A 19,399-nucleotide genomic window follows, 5' to 3' on the forward strand; every position below is an offset into this window, starting at 1 on the left:
TAGAGATGGGGTTTTACCATGTTGGCCAGGATGGTCTTGATCTCCTGACCTCATGATCTGCCTGCCTCGGCCTCCCAGTGCAGGGATTACAGGTGTGAATCACCACGCCTGGCTGGAGTATTATTATTATTATTATTATTATTATTATTATTACTTTTGAGACGGAGTTTCGCTCTTGTTACCCAGGCTGGAGTGCAATGTCACGGTCTTGGTTCACCGCAACCTCCACCTCCTGGGTTCAGGCAATTCTCCTTCCTCAGCCTCCTGAGTAGCTGGGATTACAGGTACGCGTCACCATGCCCAGCTAATTTTTTGTATTTTTAGTAGAGACGGGGTTTCACCATGTTGACCAGAATGGTCTCGATCTTTTGACCTTGTGATCCACCCGCCTCGGCCTCCCAAATTGCTGGGATTACAGGCTTGAGCCACTGCGCCTGGCCTATTATTATTTTTTAGTGTGCTACTTGACTGTGTTTGCCAGTGTTTGAGGAAAAGGCAAGATTGACCTCAGAGGGATTTGTTGGTGGGTTTTGTTTTTTATTAAATTATTTTTAGGTTTATATTATTTCATAAAAGAGCTTGGAAGCTTTTTTTGTTTGTTTGTAGAAGTGATTTATTTAGAGATAGAGAAACAGGAGGAAAGAGAAAGAAACAGCTAACTCTCATACTGAGTGGGAGAATCCAGAAGGATGGAATCCAGGAGAGGAAAGCAGCTTCCACACTGAGTGGAAGGGAGTAGAGGGAGATGGAGTTTAGGAGGGGAAAACAGGCTTCGATGAGAGAGTGTGGAAGGGGACTCCAGAGGGAAAATCTAGGATGGAGAAAAACAGCTTCCGCAAGAGTGTTCGTAGAAGGGAATCCAAACATGGAGTCCCAGAAACTTTTTTTTTGAGACGGAGTCTCGCTTTGTTGCCAGGCTGGAGTGCTGTGGCCCTTGAAATAGAGAAATCTTGGTTCGTTGCAACCTCTGACTCCCTGGTTCAAGTGATTTTCCTGCCTCAGCCTCCTGAGTAGCTGGGATTACAGGCATGTACCACCATACCCGGCCAGTTTTTGTATTTTTAGTAGAGATAGGTTTCACTATTTTGGCCAGGATGGTCCTGATGTCCTGACCTCGTGATCCACCCACCTCAGCCTCCCAAAGTGCTGGGATTACAGGCATGAGCCACCACTCCCAGCCGGAAGCTTTTTATGGATGTCTTTTAAGAAAAAGACATTAAAAAAAAAATTAAACATTAAGATTACATAATTTCCTTATACTGTCAGGAGTTTTTTTTTTTTTTTTTTTTTTTTTTTTGAGACAGGGTCTCACTCTGTTGCCCAGGCCTGGGCTGGTGTGCAGTTATGTGATCTTGGCTTACCGCATCCTCCACTGCCAGGTTCAAGTGACTCAAATGATTCTCCTGCCTCAGCCTCCCGAGAAGCTGGGATTACAGAAACCCACCACTATGCCCAGATGCTAATGTTTTTGTATTTTTAGTAGAGACGAGGTTTCACCATGTTGGCCAGCCTGGTCTTGAATTCCGGACCTTGTAATTTGCCCGCCTTGGGATTACACGTGTGAGCCACCCTGCCCGACCAGGAGTTTTTAAAAGGTTATATTATGGAAAATGAAACTACTTATATCCATTCTGGCTGCTAAAAAGCAATTCCTGCTGCAACTAATGTACCTTGCTCTAACAAAAGTGGAAGGGGAAGCTGAATAAAGTGGGCTTATTTATTATACATAAACTGCATTTTCTCTGAGCTTAAGAAATGGATCATAGAAAATCACCTGACTTTTAACACAAAGAGAAATTGTTTAACTCTTGATCATAATGAGAACCTTAAAATGGTATAACACTGAGTCATTCACATATAAATGTGAAATAGACAAAGAAACCAGAAACCTGGCCCCTCTTGTATAATCTCTAGGGACAAATGATAGAAATCTAAAATAAATGTATTTTCTGGGTGTACTTTATAAAAATAAGATTAATGTAACATTTCTGTCCATTAGCATTTTTATTAGGTTAAAAAATATGTTAAATTATTCAGATATGGACTTTAGTTATGAAATAATCTGTTTTCCTTCTAAGTGATATGTAAATATTTGAGTATTTTAACAGCAAATACTGAAATCCGTTTGACGATTTTGTACTGTTTCTAGGATAAATGCTGTCTCCAATGCTCAGGTGAGAGGTGATAGCTATGAAAGTGGCTGTTTAGGAAGAACAGGTAAAGATTTTGAACTTTTAATGTGTGTTAGCAAAATATAAATTTATCAGTAGAAAAAAAGCCTCTGTTGTGAGTCTTTATTCAGGACTGGTAATAATTATATAGGATATTTTCTATTTGCTTTAAACAAAGTTTTGGTGTTATTCATATCCTTAAGAAAGTTAAAGTTATTGCTAGAAGTTACTGTTTTTGTCGTGTTATACTGCCAGTGATATTGATAAACAAATATTGCTGTTCAAATGGATCTTGGACTCCAGTACTAATGATGGATTTATTCTTATCCCAATTGTTGACCAATAATATTACTTAGAAGATGGCTGACTATGATTATTGCCAGGAAAATAATGAACACATTAGGGGATCAAACCTAGGACTACAGTGTCTTTACAATCACTCCTGATCACCTGAGTAGCTACCCACAGACTGCAACCAAATTGTTGAGAAGAAAGATGCTATTTGTCTACACATAAATTATTTTTTTGTAATTTGAATTCTTTTGAATTGTCATCTGATTGTATTTTTTTTAAAGTTATGTTGTAATATGAAGAAATTAAGGTACAGTGGACTTATAACTTGTCCAGAGTCACAGAGCCAGTAAGTGTTGGAGCTGGGAGTGAATACTGACAGTCTGGCTCCAGAGCCCGTCCTTTTAGCCACCATGCTGTGCTTGTTTCTCATCGAGAACTATTTTTCTTTTTGTTAGCTTAATTGAATATAATTCAAGTACAATAAAATTCACTTATTTATTTATTTACTTTTGAGATGGAGTCTTGCTCTGTCGCCAGGCTGGAGTGCAGTGGTGCAATCTTGGCTCGCTGCAGCCTCCACCTCCTGGGTTCAAGTACCTCCCACCTCAGCCTCCTGAGTAGCTGGGACTAAAGGCTCGAGCCACCACACCCAGCTAATTTTTGTATTTTTAGTAGAGATGGGGTTTCACCACATTGGCCAGGATGGTCTTGATCTCTTGACCTTGTGATCCACCTGCCTTGGCCTCCCAAAGTGCTGTGATTACAGGCGTGAGCCACTGTGCCCAGCCTATTTATTTATTTTGAGATGGAGTCTTGCTCTGTCACCCAGGTTGGAGTGCAGTGGTACGATCTTGGCTCCCTGCAACCTCCACCTCCCGAGTTCAAGCGATTCTCCTGCCTCAGCCTCCCAAGTAGCTGGGACTACAGGTGGTGTGCCACCACGCCCAGTTAATTTTTTGCTATTTTTAGTAGAGATGGGGTTTCACTGTGTTAACCAGGATGGCCTCCATCCTGACCTTGTGATCTGCCCACCTTGGCCTCCCAAAGTGCTGGTATTACAGGCATGAGCCACTACTCCTGGCCTTGTTAATTAATTATTTTATTATTATTATTATTATTATTATTTTTTGAGACGGAGTTTCACTCTTGTTACCCAGGCTGGAGTGCAATGGCGCGATCTCGGCTCACTGCAACCTCCACCTCCTGGGTTCAGGCAGTTCTCCTGCCTCAGCCTCCTGAGTAGCTGGGATTATAGGCACGCACCACCATGCCCAGCTAATTTTTTGTATTTTTAGTAGAGACGGGGTTTCACCATGTTGACCAGGTTGGTCTCGATCTCTCGACCTTGTGATCCACCCGCCTCGGCCTCCCAAAGTGCTAGGATTACAGGCTTGAGCCACCGCGCCCGGCCAATTATTTTATTATTATTAATGTTTTTTTCTTTTCTTTTTTTTTGTATTATTATTTTTGAAACAGAATGTTATTCTGTCACCCAGGCTGGAGTGCAGTGGCACGATCCTGGCTCACTGCAGCCTCCACAGTCTGAGCTCAAGTGATCCTCCCACCTCGACTATCCAAGTAGCTGGAATTACAGGCACATGCTGCTGCGCCCAGCTCATTTATTTCTATTTTTTGTAGAGACAGGTTTTGCCATGTCTCTACAGATCACACCGCCATCACACTTGGCTGATTTTTTGTACTTTTAGTAGAGATGGGGTTTTACCATGTTGCCCAGGTTGGTTTCGAACTCCTGAGCTCAGGTAATCCGCCCACCTTTGCCTCACAAATTTCTGGGATTACAGGTGTGAGCCACCATTCCCAGCCTTTAAGAATTTTTTAATAGTTATTAGATAAAAAATATGATTGAATATAATTTAGAGGTTGTATTTCTCCAAAGAACTAAACATTACTGTTTATTTCTGAAGATCTGCTTAGTATTGTAGTAAAATTTAGATAACATAGAGGCCTGTTTCTCTCAAATATCAGCTGTTGTAACCATGATGAGCTTTGATCAGTGCTTCTTCCTTATCTGGTGTCTAAAATGAATCTATTCACTGGTAACAAAATATTTTCAACTGAGGCAAATTTAGTTTTCTGTTATGGAAGTTGGCTAGGATTTTATTTTTACTTCAGCAGAGCGTTGTTCTTCCACAGGTGATGGGACTGTCAATATACCTGTGAATAGGGTCTGGTGCAAGTGTTAACCTGCTTTCCTAAAAATGTGTTGAATCTACTCAAGTGTCCAGATGATTACATTATTGAGATCTAGAATTTTGTTCAATGCATGGTTGAAGAGATGCTTCTGATTTTGTACTTTTCAAGAATCTGTGGTACAGATTGGCTGCCTCAGCCATAAAAAGGCATGAATATACTCCTAAAGAATGGCCATTATTTGTACCATATTGAGTAATGGTGTGATTTTAGAAGCTTACCATTGATTAAAAAGGGACATATTAGTCCTTATTCACTTGAAATCTCTCATTCCTATGTGGTGATGGCTGTCTAGAATATATATGCTACTTTTAATAGAGCAATTACTTTTATAATATATACAACAGGGTAATTTTTTAGTTAGGGCATTCATTTCTCTAGTAAGTAAAAAGGTAACTTTCTTTTTTTCTTTCCATGCATGGTTTAACTTCTTTTAGTTTTGTATTTTATCATCATTAATTTAACTTACAGCAGATTTATATAAATATATGACTGTCTTACATATGTATAATATATATTAGGCTAACAGGGTTCCTAGTATTATATATGTCTGAGACATTAGAGAGCTGAAAAAATGAGCAAAATCATAAAGCCTCTTCTCCACACAGGTGCTCGAGTTTGGCTTTTCATTGGTTTCATGTTGATGTTTGGGTCACTTATTGCTTCCATGTGGATTCTTTTTGGTGCATATGTTACTCAAAGTAAGTATGTAATCTTCCTGTATTTTATAGGAGAGATTCAGATATGTCTTTTATATTTGGCTTATTCTACCTTGAGTACAATTTAGTCTAATGATTCAGCTAGAGTGAAGATACTACTCTGTGTGAAGATACATTAGTTGTTTAATAAAACTTGTCAGTGGGAACACTTAGTGCAGTAGGATAGTCCTGTTTAGGAAATCCAAGCCACTGACAAAGCTGTACCTCTCAGCTGTCTCCAGACTTTCTGCTTTCCTTCCTTACCTTAGACAGCCAGGCTTTTATGCTAGAGGCCCATTTCCTTGCAGTAGAAAAAATGAGAAGCCAGTACTGGTGTACAGTCCCTTATATACAATTCTAAAATCCACAAAATGCTGAAAACCAAGTTATTTATAACTAGTTTGGCAGCAAAACCTGACCTAAACTGACATGGGGCTCACTATGGTCTTTATCCCATTTTGTGTAAGTATTCAGATGTTTTATTATAGGAATGAATATGGATATATTGGATTATAGGATATTTGTCCATACCCAGCTGGTGATGCTATGTAATATATATGCTTTCCCTTGCTGTTCTTAAATCTGAAGAACTCTGGATTACAAAATATATCTTGCCCCAGGGATTTCAGATAAGGGGTGTAGACCCCTAATCCAATAATTTATGGATTATCAGTGGATAATCTTTCTTTTCATTAACACCTTCTCTCTCCAACCTAATCCTGTAATTTTTTTTTTTTTTTTTTGGAGACGGAGTCTTGCTTTGTTGCCCAGGCTGCAGTGCAGTGGCATGATCTCAGCTCATTACAACCACTGCCTCCTAGGTTCCATTAATTCTCCTGTCTCAGCCTCTCAAGTAGCTGGGATTATAGGTGCATGCCACCATGCCCGGCTAATTTTTGAATTTTTTTTTTAGTAGAGACAGAGTTTCACCATGTTAGCCAGGCTGGTCTCGAACTCCTGACCTAAAGTGATCGGCCCACCTTGGCCTCCCAAAGTGCTGGGATTACAGGTGTGAGCCACCAGGCATGGCCGGTCCTGTAGTTTTTAAGTCACAGGTACGAGGGGAGTTTTTTAAGTGCAAGACTGAAGACATATATGTGTACCCTTCATACAGTGTACCCTTTGTACATGTATGTGTACCCTTCACACATATGTATCCTACATATATGTGTATCCTTCCTTCATACCCTTCTTACAATACCCTTCATATTGTATCTAGTATATCCATATTTATTCCTACAATAAAACATCTGAATACTTACACTAAATGGGGTAAAGACCATAGTGAGCCCCAAGTTAGTTTAGGTCAGGTTTTGCTGCCAAATTAGTTATAAACAGTTGATGGAGTGGGACGAGCTCTTATTATCACCATTCTGAGTTTTCTGGCTGTGCCATGTGCCATAGCTTTCCATTCATGGTAGTGTTGAAAAACAACCCAGTTTCAAAAGTGTCTCTGGAAGCGTTGGAAGACTGTTTCACTGGCCCTCTTCCTTTGCTCCGAAGATAGGAGTCAGTTTCAGAGAACACAATTTATTCATCCTCTGGCTCCTCTGCCTCTGGAATCTTTCTTTGGTTAACTGTCACATCTCCTTGTCCTGACCCACAGCTGATTTTTGAATACTTTTTATAGTATCATTTAAGTCTCATAGTTTGATCAGTATAAGATCTTTGGAATACCTTTGCTTTTCCTTTGTCTTTCACTTGGTACAAAATAAGTCAGATTACAAGAGGACAGTGGTTGGCTAATGCTTAGATAACATGGCTCATCAACTGTATCTAAAATGTGTTTTTTAGTTAATTAAAAATACTGCTAGAGCACACAGTTGTGGTATGAAGCTTATCTCAAGGAAAATGCTTTTTAAAAAATAGCTTCATTGAGATGTAATTTGCATACCATATAATTCAGCCATTTAAAGTATTCAGTTCAGTGTTTTTAGTATTTTCACAGAATTGTGCTACCATCACCAGAATCCAATTTGAGAATATTGTTAATCACTCCCATACCCATTAGCAGTCACTACCCATTACTCCCTTCCCCTAGCCCTAGTCAGCCACTAATGTACTTTCTGTCTCTATAGATATATCTATTTCATATACATGGAATCTTATAGGAAAGTATTTTTGTTGTTGTTGTTGTTGTTGTTGTTTGTTTGTTTGAGATGGAGTCTGCCTCTGTTGCCCAGGCTGGAGTGCAGTGGCGTGATCTTGGCTCACTGCAACCTCTGCCTCCCAGGTTCAAGCAGTTCTTTTATCTTAGCCTCCCATGTAGCTGGGACTGCAGGTGCATGCCACCATGCCCGGATAATTTTTCTACTTATAGTAGAGATGGGGTTTCACCATATTGGTCAGGCTGGTTTCGAAGTCCTGACCTCAGGTGATCCACCCACCTTGGCCTCCCAAAGTGCTGGATTACAGGTGTGAGCCACTGTGCCCAACTGCAAAGTGTGTTTTAGATGCATTTTATCCCTGACTCTAAGAAGGATGGGCTGCTGTCACTGATTTCTTAAAAGATTTCCATAGTTCAGATAAATTAACAATTTGAGCAAAGAACGATTCATGAATCGAGTAGCACTCAGAACCAAGAAGAATTTCAGAGAGCTTCACCCAGCAGCATGAGCAGCTGTAGGCTGAACAGAAAGCAAAGTCAAGAATTTAGATTGTCTTGTTATAGCAACAGAAAATGGACTTAAAAAAATAATAATAATAAAAAAGAAAGAAAAAAATTTAGATTGTCTATAGCTATGTGTCTTATTTATGCATGGTCTCATCAGTTGGCTGCTTGGGATTGGCTAAAGCTTAGCTGTTTGTGATTGGCTAAAATTCAGCTATTTATTACAAAATACATCCTTAGGTTTCAGTTTGTTTTCAGAAGTTAGGTTGGGGGTCATACAGGAACTCAGAGAAGAGAGATAGCCTCAGGTTAGTGGCCTCCTGCTTATTTACTTTAGCAGTTGAAGTGATGCGTGAACTTTACAGTTTCTATAGTGAAAACAGGAATAAATTGCCATTTCCGTAAAGTATGTAGGGAAATGGTGTTTGCAAAGGCTGTACTCTTGTTGACTGTATCTTTTTTTTTTTTTGAGACAGAGTTTTGCTCTTGTTGCCCAGGCTGGAATGCAATGGCACAATCTTAGTTCACTGCAACCTCTGCCTCCTAGGTTCAAGCAATTCTCCTGCCTCAGCCTCCTAAGTAGCTGAGATTACAGGTGCCTGCCACCATGCCCAGCTAATTTTTGTATTTTTAGTAGAGACAGGGTTTCACCATGTTGGCCAAGCTGATCTTGAATTTCTGAACTCAGAGGATCCACCCACCTTGGCCTCCCAAAGTGTTGGGATTACAGGTGTGAACCACCGAGCCCAGTCGATTGTATCTTAATATTTAAAGAGCTAGTACATATTGATAAATTTCTTTTTTTCTTTTCTTTTTTTTTTTTTTTTTTGAGATGGAGTTTCGCTCTTGTTACCCAGACTGGAGTGCAATGGCACGATCTTGGCTCACTGCAACCTCCGCCTCCTGGGTTCAGGCAATTCTCCTGCCTCAGCCTCCTGAGTAGCTGGGATTACAGGCAAGCGCCACCATGCCCAGCTAATTTTTTGTATTTTTAGTAGAGACGGGGTTTCACCATGTTGACCAGGATGGTCTCGATCTCTTGACCTTGTGATCCACCTGCCTCGGCCTCCCAAAGTGCTGGGATTACAGGTTTGAGCCACCGCACCCGGCCCCAATAAATTTCTTGATTGTGAATTTCATCTTCCTGTTTCAACAGCATTGCTCATTTAAATATACTTTTCTTTTTTTTTAAGATGGAGTTTCGCCCTATTGCCCTCCTTAGGCTAGAGTGCAGTGGTGCAGTCTTGGTCTACTGCAACCTCCACCTCGTGGGTTCAAGCCATTATCCTGCCTCAGCCTCCCATGTAGCTTCGATTACAGGCACCTGCCATCATGCCCAGCTAATTCTGTATTTTTAGTAGAGACAGGGTTTCACCATGTTGGCCAGGCTGGTCTCAAACTCCTGACTTCAAGTGATCCACCTGCCTTGGCCTCCCTAAGTGTTGGAATTACAAGCGTGAGCCACCATGCCTGGCCTAAATATACTTTTCTATTTGTAAAGAAAATATGACTTTATTTCAGAGAGCATTTCTAGCGCGTTTCAAGTCTTTTACTGTGCAGATTTGCTTGAACTATTAATATTCATAATAATAGCTAACTTTTATATACTACTTTACAGGATACTGGTCTAAGCACTATACAGAGTCACTCATCTAATTCTTACACTCTAGAGTCGGTGCTATTACAATGCCCATTTTACAGGTGAGGAAATGAAGATATGCTGTGGTTAAATTATTTGCCCAAGGTCATATATTTAGTCAGTGGTATAGATAGGATTCAAACTTGTGTCTGGCTCAAACTTGGAGCACTTAACCATGCTTCTGTATTGTTTGCTGTGATATCAAGAGCTCAGAATTGAACCAGTTTCTTCATCCTGTCCAGTATTTTTTAATCAATATTTATAGTTTTACAAAAGTTAATCATTCACAGAAATTTAAGTAATTTCCATTTTCTTTTCTCTTCCTATAAAGATAGTAACTCCTGGATAGATTGAGTGAAAGAGAATGATGATAAATTGTAACTATGTTGTTTATATCTGACACATTTGCATAATAAAACTCCTGGATTGAGAGCCAGGCCCTGTGGTGTGTGCTTGTAGTCCCAGCTACTTGGGAGGCTGAGGCAGGAGGATCACTTGAGCCCAGGAGTTTGGGCTGTAGTGTGCTGTGATTGTGGCTGTTAGTAGCTGCTGCACTCCAGTCTGGGCAATGTAGTGAGGCCCCATTTCTTTAAAAACTAAAATAAGCCTCTTGAATTCATGAAAGAAGATAACAGACTGATTAAAAGTTAAGAATTTAATTTATATATTTTTACGATTTTGTATTTCAATATTGGCCATAGGAGGCAAAGGAACAAGTTACTGCTTTCTCAGCAGTTTTGATGTAGCTAGAACCAGCAATTACTTTAGACAAAAATAAAACTTGATAAGTTCGTTGACTTTTATCCAGAGTAAGAGTAGTTTTTTGTTTGGGGGGAATTAAGTTGGCATTTTCTTCTTTCAATTTCATTATAGATGTCTTAGAGTTAATGAATAATAGCAGTATGTTGTAATATACAAAATGTGTCATGAAAGGCACTGATACTTTATTACTGCTGTTTGCCTATCTAACCTTCTAATCTGTTTTACTTTATATATGTAGATACTGATGTTTATCCGGGACTAGCTGTGTTTTTTCAAAATGCACTTATATTTTTTAGGTAAGTTGTCTTATTTCTTAACCACACCTGTAACATTTACAGAAATGTCAGCTTAATTAAGGCAGCATATACATGGAGCACGTATAAATCTCATGGATTGGTTACAATGATAGAACTTATTTTATTTTTATTTTTTATTTTCATTTTTTTAAAGACAGGGTTTCACCATGTTGGCCAGACTGGTCTCAAACTTCTGACCTCAGGTGATCCATCTGCCTCGGCCTCCCAAAGTGCTGGGATTTTTTTTTTTTTTTTTTTTTTTTAGACGGAGTTTCGCTCTTGTTACCCAGGCTGGAGTGCAATGGCATGATCTCGGCTCACCGCAACCTCTGCCTCCTGGGTTCAGGCAATTCTCCTGCCTCAGCCTCCTGAGTAGCTGGGATTACAGGCACGAGCCACCATGCCCAGCTGATTTTTTGTATTTTTAGTAGAGACGGGGTTTCACCTTGTTGACCAAGATGGTCTCGATCTCTTGACCTTGTGATCCACCCGCCTCGGCCTCCCAAAGTGCTGGGATTACAGGCTTGAGCCACCGTGCCCGGCAGTGCTGGGATTTTTAAAAGGTGAAAATTCCACTGTTACGTAAGAGTAGACATAGGCCTTTTAACTAGGGGTCTTGTTGTATACCAAGACTTTAGCTGGATGCTTTATATATTTTATGGTTTTTTTTTTGAAGCGGTGTCTTGCTCTGTCACCCAGGCTGAAGTGCACTGGCATGATCTTGGCTCAGTACAACCTCTGCCTCCCAGGTTCAAACAGTTCTCTGCCTCAGCCTCCCAAGTAACTGGGCTTACAGGTGCCTGCCCACCACGCCCGGCTAATTTTTTTTGTAGTTTTAATAGAGATGGGGTTTCACCATCTTGGCCAGGCTGGTTTTGAACTCCTGACCTCATGATTCACCTGCCTTGGCCTCCCAAAGTGCCAGGATTACAGGTGTGAGCCATTGTGCCCGGCCTTCTTTTACCTTTTAAGTTCCCATTTAGGCCAAGTTCAGTGGCTCATGCCAGTAATCCCAGCACTTTGGGAGGCTAAGGTGGCTGGATTGCTTGAGCCTAGGAGTTCAAGATCAGCCTGGGCAACATGGCAAAACCCTGTCTCTACAAGAAAATATAAAAATTAGCTAGGTGTGGTTACATCTGTGGTCCCAGCTACTCAGGAGGCTGAGGTGGGAGAATTGCTTGAACCTGGGAGGTAGAGGCTGCAGTGAGGCAATATTGCACCACTGCCCTCCAGCCTGGGCAATAGACTGAGACACTGTCTCAAATAAATAAATAAAAGTAAATAAATAAATTCCCATTCATTAAAAATATATGTCAGATGGTGTTCCCGTTTTATTTATTTTTATTTTTATTTATTTATTCATTTTTGAGACAGAGTCTCTCTCTGTAGCCCAAGCTGGAGTGCAGTGGTGCAGTCATGGCTCACTGCCTCGGGGCTCAAGCGATTCTCGTGCCTCAGCCTCCCGAGTAGCTGGGACTACAGGTGCCTGCCACCATGCCCAGCTAATTTTTTGTATTTTAGTAGAGATGAGGTTTCACCATGTTGCCCAGGTGGTATTGCGCTCCTGAGCTCAGATCTGCCTGCCTCTTCCTGTCTCGGCCTCCTGAGGTGCTGGGATTACAGGTGTAAGCCACTGAGCCCAGCATTACTCCCATTTTATAGATGAAGAAATAAGGCTTAGAGCTTGCTTTAGGATGCCTAGCTAGTAAATGAGGAGCTGGGGTTTGAATCCAGAGTGCTGCTTGCATAGCCTATGTTTTGTTAAAAAGCTGTGTCAGGCTCACTGCTTCACTTGACCAGCCTTTTGAAAAACAAAACAGGTAAAGTACCTTTATTAAGAAAAAAGGAAAAACTGGAATTAATAAATGGTGGCCATGTATGGTGGCTCATGCCTGTAATCCCAGCACTTTAGGAGGCCGAAGTAGGTGGATCGCCTGAGGTCAGGGGTTCAAGACCAGCCTGGCCAACATAGTGAAATCCCATCTCTACTAAAAATACAGAAGTTAGCTGGGTGTGGTGGTGCGTGCCTATAATCCCAGCTACTTGGGAGGCTGAAGCAGGAGAATGGCTTGAACCCAGGAGGCTGAGGTTGTAGTGAGCCAAGATCGTGCCATTGTACTCCAGCCTGGGCAACAGAGTGAGACTTCATCTCAAAAAATAAAATAAAATAAATCTCTCCATTGTCACTTTGGAGAATTAAAAGAAATAAATTAATCTTTACTTCTACAGTGTCTAATCTACCATGCCAGCCAATTAATTTTTCATCTGAGACATTGTATTTTCTATCTGTAGAAGCTTGATTGGGTCTTTAAAAATATTTCTGATGTCCTTTAACATGCTTATGCTGTCTTTCACCTTCTTGAACACAGAGTATATTTATAGCTATCTCAGGGTCCTGGTCTAATTGCCTATGCGTTTCTACATCTGTTTCTATTGATTAAGTCTGCTTCTGTTTATTCTTCATTTTGGATCTGTTTTCTATTATTTGGAGCTTTGCATGTAATTTGTTGGGACTGGATCATTTGCTAGTCCTTTAAATGTTTTTGAGCTTTGTTTTGGGATGCAGTTAGGTGACTCAGAAACAATATGATCCTTTTGTGTCTTTTAAGCTTTGTTATAGGCAGGATGAGAGCAGCTGTAGTCCAGGACTAATTTGTCCCTTACTAAAGCAGTCATAGTCAACCTTTGAGTGTTTCAATGCTCTGATGCTCCATGTATTCTGAGGTTTCTGCACTTGACTTGTGAGAACGTGACCTCTCTTCCAGCCTTGTGGTAGCTCTGGGACGTGTTCTCTCCAGTAGTTCTTTCCTTTCCTCGGGTAGTTTCTTCTTATGTATAGACTGATCAATACTCAGCTGCAGACTCAAGGAGCACCTCCTGCATATCTCCTGCGTTCCCTCTGTGTGGCCGTCTGTACGCTGCCTGGCTAACTCTTGCCATGTGGTCTCTTCCAACTCTCAGGAGGAGATGCTGTACCTGGATTTCCTCTTACAGCCTTGACACTCTTGGTTTTGAAAGATGTTTGGCAGTTCTGCTGTCTTATGTGCTGTCAGTCACATGTTTGGCATGTAACTGACAACCTTCAGGGATATAATAAGTTATCATAAAGACATTTTAGGCAGTCTCTAGAGATTAAGTTCGAATTCAGCACTTTGTGGTTGTACGTGAATCTACATACATGAGAGTTGGATGAATAGAAACCTTGTATGCTCACGTAGACTATGACAGCCATGTCAGCTGTGTGCTCTGCCCAGAGGCCAGTACGTTATCAGGCAGCCTGTGTGCTGGGGCTGTTCTAAGCTCCGGGGTACAACCTCTTTTATTTACATCTCTGGTCACTCCTCTGTTTCCATTGCAAGCTGATCCTCCACCCCCTGGCTACTACCTTTTGAAATCTCTTGAAGCTCTGTTCTTGGCGTTAAGAAACTTTGTTATTTTTCGGTCTCTGGGTGAACTCATGTATGCTTAGGACTCCTAGTTATTGCTTATGCGCCAGTGAGTCACAGATGTTCCTTTCCAGGTCTAAACCGTATGTCTAGATTCCTACTTAACATCCCGTCTTGGGTTGCTGACATTGCAAATCCAGAACATTCAGTATGCCCACAGCTCAACGCATGGCCCTGGAGTGTCCCATGTCTCTGCTCCCCTCTTCTTATCCCCACTCTCACTTTGCTGAGTTAATTCCCACTTTTCTTTTGGATCTCAGTTCAGTCACCACTTCTCAGGAAAACCTTTCCTGACCTCTATAACTAGGTCTGATCCTTATGTTGCACTCTTAGGATACTGTGTAGGTCTTGCTTATAGCATTTTTTTTTTTACAGTTGGAATTTTATATTTATTTGATTGTCTTATTATTAGATCCTTAGCTCCATTAGGGAACACGTTTGTCTGGACTCACAGTCTCATCCTAGCACTTAGCCAGGTGCTTGATACATAGCCAGTTCTCGGTATACAATAATTATTTGTTAAAGGAATGAAGAATTGCAGCATGTTCTGTTGTAGGGTGCTTCAGTTATTGTACTTTAGATATGGTAGACTCCTAGGTAAAATGGCCCTAATACCTGTCACTATGAGAAATGTCTCTTTCTCTTTTTTTAATTCATTTTTGTTTTTCTGAGTCATAGAGAAATGCCTCTTTTCCTTACAGGTTTCCTGGTAATAACTTTCCAGGCGTTAAAAAAGAATACAGGCCGGGTGCGATGGCTCACACCTGTAATCCTAGCACTTTGGGAGGCCGAGGTGGATGGATCACCTGAGGTCAGGAGTTCAAGACCAGCCTGGCCATCATGGTGAAACCCCATCTTTAAAAAAAACACAGAAAACAAAACAAAACAAAACAAAAAGAATACAGTTATGCTCAGCCATCATGGTTAACAGACTGCTTTACAAAATAAGCAAATTGAGATCAACACTGCCATGATGTTTAATTTAAAAAATTGATAGGAATCAGTGAAGTACCTGTCAAAGCATATTGAGAAAATGAATTGTGTTGCTTGCTCATCTGTTTTTCCCTCATGATTTGTTTTCCTATCTTTCTAGCACTCTGATCTACAAATTTGGAAGAACTGAAGAGCTATGGACCTGAGATCACTTCTTAAATCACATTCTCCTTTTGTTATATTCTGTTTGTAGATAAGTTTTTTTCTCTCTGAGTACACATTGCCAAATGGAGTAGACTGTACATTAAATGTTTTGTTTCTTTACATTTTTATGTTCTGGGATTTGAAATCGTTTTATGACATTTCGTTCTTTTTCATTGCATAGACTGTTAATATGTATATAATACAAGAGTATATGAATTGGATAATGAGTATCAGTTTTTTATTCCTGAGATTTAGAACTTTATCTGTTCCGTGAGCGGGGGTTATATCATCATGTCATTTTAGAAGTAACCACTTTCTCTCTGGCTGGGCGTGGTGACTCAAACACCTGTAATCCCAGCACTTTGGGATGCCAAGACAGGCAGATTACCTGAGGTCAGGTTTGAGGCCAGCCTGGCCAACATGGCGAAACCCTGTCTACTAAAAATACAAAAATTAGCTGGATGTGGTGGTGGGCGCCTGTAATCCCAGCTACTTGGGAGGCTGAGGCAGGAGAATTGCTGGAACCCTGGGGCGGAATTTGCAGTGAGCTGAGTTTGCACCACTGCACTCTAGCCTGGGTGACAAAGTGAAACTCTGTCTCAAAATAAATAAATAAATAAATAAATAACCACTCTTCTCTCAGTATCTCTAATTTCTCAAGATGTGCAAAAAATATAGCTTCATATATCTGGAATGAGCACTGAGCCATAAAAGGTATTTCAGCAAGTTGTAATTTATTTTGGCCTAAAAATAAGGTTTTTTTTGTAAAGGAAAATGTTTGTTCTTATGTATTGAAGAAGTGTACTTTTATATAATGATTTTTTAAATGCCCAAAGGACTAGTTTGAAAGCTTCTTTTAAAAAGAATTCCTCTAATATGACTTAATGTGAGAAGGGATAATAGATGATCAAATAAACTCAGTTTTTTATGGTTACTGTAAAAAGACTGTGTAAGGCAGCTCAGTACCATGCTTCTCATAAAAGCAGCTTAAATTATCCACTGGGGTTATCTTTTGACAACCTGCCATTATCTGATGTTACACAATTCAATAGCAAGCAAGTTTGAGACAATCGCAGTTTAAAAGCGTGAACCATATAACAAAAAGTGGAACAGTTAAAGCACTTCTTCCCAAAGGAAATTATCAGCTAGTGAAAAATTAGGCATTTCATCTCAGTTACCGACTGCAAGTCTCTCTTCGCTCTAGCTCTCAAGCTTTGGGTGAATGTTCCTGCGAAATATATCTTCAACTTGAAAGTTCATACTCCAATCAAAAACTCCTTTTACTGAGTTTGCAGTACTGTATTTGCACTGTTTGTATTCCTCTGGGCCTTTATTGCTACTTTTGCTTTCCTTTGTTACACAGATTTTGTGTTGCACTTTGTTCTCCAGCGGGGTGTTGTAGAGCCTTGGTTGTATGAATAATACCAGCGGTAGTGTCCACAGCTCACATGCAGGCCCATTTGGCATCACTCCTCTCCTCTCTCTCAGAGGATTTATTGTGCACAGAGTATGAAGCAGTTGTGGAGCGCTGTGCCTTTGTCAAGATACCATCTTGTTTGATGACTTCTTTCTTTGCTGTTTTTCTTCAAAATGTTAGCAAGCTGTGTCATGCCTCTAGCAAATTGTAAGACTAATGATTTGTTTCCACCCTCACAACTTGTTGCAATAAATACTACTTTTCATGCAGTTTAATATTGTTGTTTGTTGGAGAAAATGAACCATAAAAATTGATTTGCTATTCAGTTTTCAGCTGTTCAAGTATACCCAATTAAAGATGCAGTTATGTTTATAAAACAAGAAATAGACTTGTAAGATGCTCATGTGAAGGTTATTGAAGGTTTCCCTGAACACTGACTGGAAATGGTGGCTGTTTTTTTCTATTTTTGACTGTGCCATGAATTATTTTTTTGAGACAAGATTTCACTCTTGCCTAGGCTGGAATGCAATAGTGCAACCACAGCTCACTGCACCTTCACACGCTAGGGCTCAGGCAGTCCTCTCACTTCCACCTTCCAAGTGGCTGGAACTGCAGGTGCGTGTCACCTGCCCAGTTAATTTTAAAAAATTTGTATTTTTGTAGAGAAGGGGTCTCATGCTGTTGAGGCTGGTTGAACTGGTTTCAACACATTCACCTGCCTCAACCTTACAAAGTGCTAGGGTAACTGGCATGAGCCACCACACCAAGCCCTGAATTTGTTTTTTAGCTGTGAGCAAATCACTTAGTTTTCTGTTTCCTCTTTTTTTTTTTTTTGAGACAGAGTTTCGCTCTTCTTACCCAGGCTGGAGTGCAATGGCGTGATCTTGGCTCACCGCAACCTCCGCCTCCTGGGTTCAAGCAATTCTCCTGCCTTAGCCTCGCGAGTAGCTGGGACTACAGGCACGCGCCACCATGCCCAGCTAATTTTTGTATTTTTAGTAGAGACGGGGTTTCACCTTGTTGACCAGGATGGTCTTGATCTCTTGATCTTGCGATCCACCCACCTCGGCCTCCCAAAGTGCTGGGATTACAGGCGTGAGCCACCGTGTCTGGCCTGTTTCCTCATTTTAAAAGAGATTATATTAGTATCCATTCTTACAAATATTATGAGTTAGAAAAAGCAGAATCTTTGGTAATCATCTAAAAATGCATGTCATTCCCTTACTAAAGTTCTTAAGCTGTCACATAGGTTCAGTGGTCATTGAATCTGAATGTGTTTTGTGTGTGGACCAATATCAGAGTATTTCATTTTATTGCTCTATTTCTAAGATCCTTGTATTCCTTGTGCTGTTGCCACTGAGTAAAAAACCAGAGGCTATATGTGTGTGTGTGTGTGTGTGTGTGTGTGTGTGTATGATTATACTTAAAGTTCTGGTTCGGAACTTTAAGTGTAAGTTTAAAGTAAGTATACTTTAAGTTCAGAACGTGCAGTTTGTTACATGGGTATACACGTGCCATGGTGGTTTGCTGCACCCATCAGTCCATCATTTACATTAGGAATTTCTCCTAATGCTATCTCTCCCCTAGCCCCCATACCCCTCGACAGGCCCCAGTGTGTGATGTGCCCCTCCCTGTGTCCATGTGTTCCCATTGTTCAACTCTCACTTATGAGTGAGAACATGCAGTGTTTGGTTTTCTGTTCCTGTGTTAGTTTGCTGAAAACGATGGTTTCCAGCTTCATCCATGTCCCTGCAAAGGGTATGATTCTAAAAAAATGTTTTTCAAGACAGAATATTGCTTTGTTGACCACGCTACAGTGCAGTGGTACAGTCTCAGCTCACTGCAACCTCTGCCTCCTGGGTTCAAGGGCTTTTTCTGCCTCAGTCTCCTGAATAGCTGGGGTTACAGGCTCCTGCTACCATGCCTGGCTAATTTTTTATATTTTTAGTAGAGATGGGATTTCACCATGTTGGCCAGGCTGGTCTCGAACTCTGGACCTCGTGATCCACCTACCTTGGCCTCCCAAAGCACTGGGATTATAGGCATGAGCCACCATGCCCAGTGAACTCATCCATTTTTTATGGCTGCATAGTATTCTATGTGTGTATGTGTGCCACATTTTCTTTATCCAGTCTATCACTGATGGGCATTTGGGTTGGTTCCAAGTCTTTGCTATTGTGAACAGTGCTGCAATAAACATACATGTACATGTGTTTTTGTAGTAGAAGGATTTTTATAATCCTTTGGGTATGTACCCAGTAATGGGATTGCTGGGTCAAATGGTATTTCTGGTTCTAGATCCCTGAGGAATCGTCACACTGTCTTCCACAATGGTTAAACTAATTTACACTCAACAACAGTGTAAAAGTGTTCCTATTTCTCCACATCCTCTCCAGCATCTGTTGTTTCCTGACTTTTTAATTATTGTCATTCTAACTGGCATGAGATGGTATCTCATTGTGGTTTTGATTTGCATTTCTCTAATGACCAGTGATGAGGAGCTTTTTTTCATATGTTTCTTGGCCACGTAATGTCTTCTTTTGAGAAGTGTCTGTTCATATCTTTTGCCCACTTTTGATGGGGTTCTTTTCGTAAATTTGTTTCAGTTCTTTGTGGATTCTAGATACTAGCCCTTTGTCAGATGGATAGATTGCAATTTTTTTCTCCCATTCTGTAGGTTGCTTATTCACTGTGATGATAGTTTCTTTTGCTGTGCA

The 19,399-nt window shown here is 40.6% G+C and overlaps 1 protein-coding gene across 4 annotated transcripts in view; it reads left to right on the forward strand.

Moving 5' to 3' along the window:
- Positions 1–16,951, forward strand: part of TMEM50B (transmembrane protein 50B) — a 32,652-nt gene extending 15,701 nt beyond the window's left edge. For 3 of the 4 annotated variants that reach the window (XM_010338307.3, XM_010338309.3, XM_010338308.3), the window contains exons 4-7: positions 2,150–2,217; positions 5,285–5,377; positions 10,625–10,682; positions 15,222–16,951. In XM_010338307.3, coding sequence (XP_010336609.1) covers positions 2,150–2,217; positions 5,285–5,377; positions 10,625–10,682; positions 15,222–15,267 — 265 coding nt within the window. In that variant the 3' untranslated portion in view covers positions 15,268–16,951. The remainder of the gene's footprint in view (positions 1–2,149; positions 2,218–5,284; positions 5,378–10,624; positions 10,683–15,221) is intronic. The other variant, XM_039480542.2, reaches the window with a different exon arrangement.
- Positions 16,952–19,399: the final 2,448 nt, after the last annotated feature.

Source organism: Saimiri boliviensis, chromosome 18 (genome assembly GCF_048565385.1).
Source record: "Saimiri boliviensis isolate mSaiBol1 chromosome 18, mSaiBol1.pri, whole genome shotgun sequence".
Lineage (NCBI taxonomy): Eukaryota > Metazoa > Chordata > Mammalia > Primates > Cebidae > Saimiri > Saimiri boliviensis.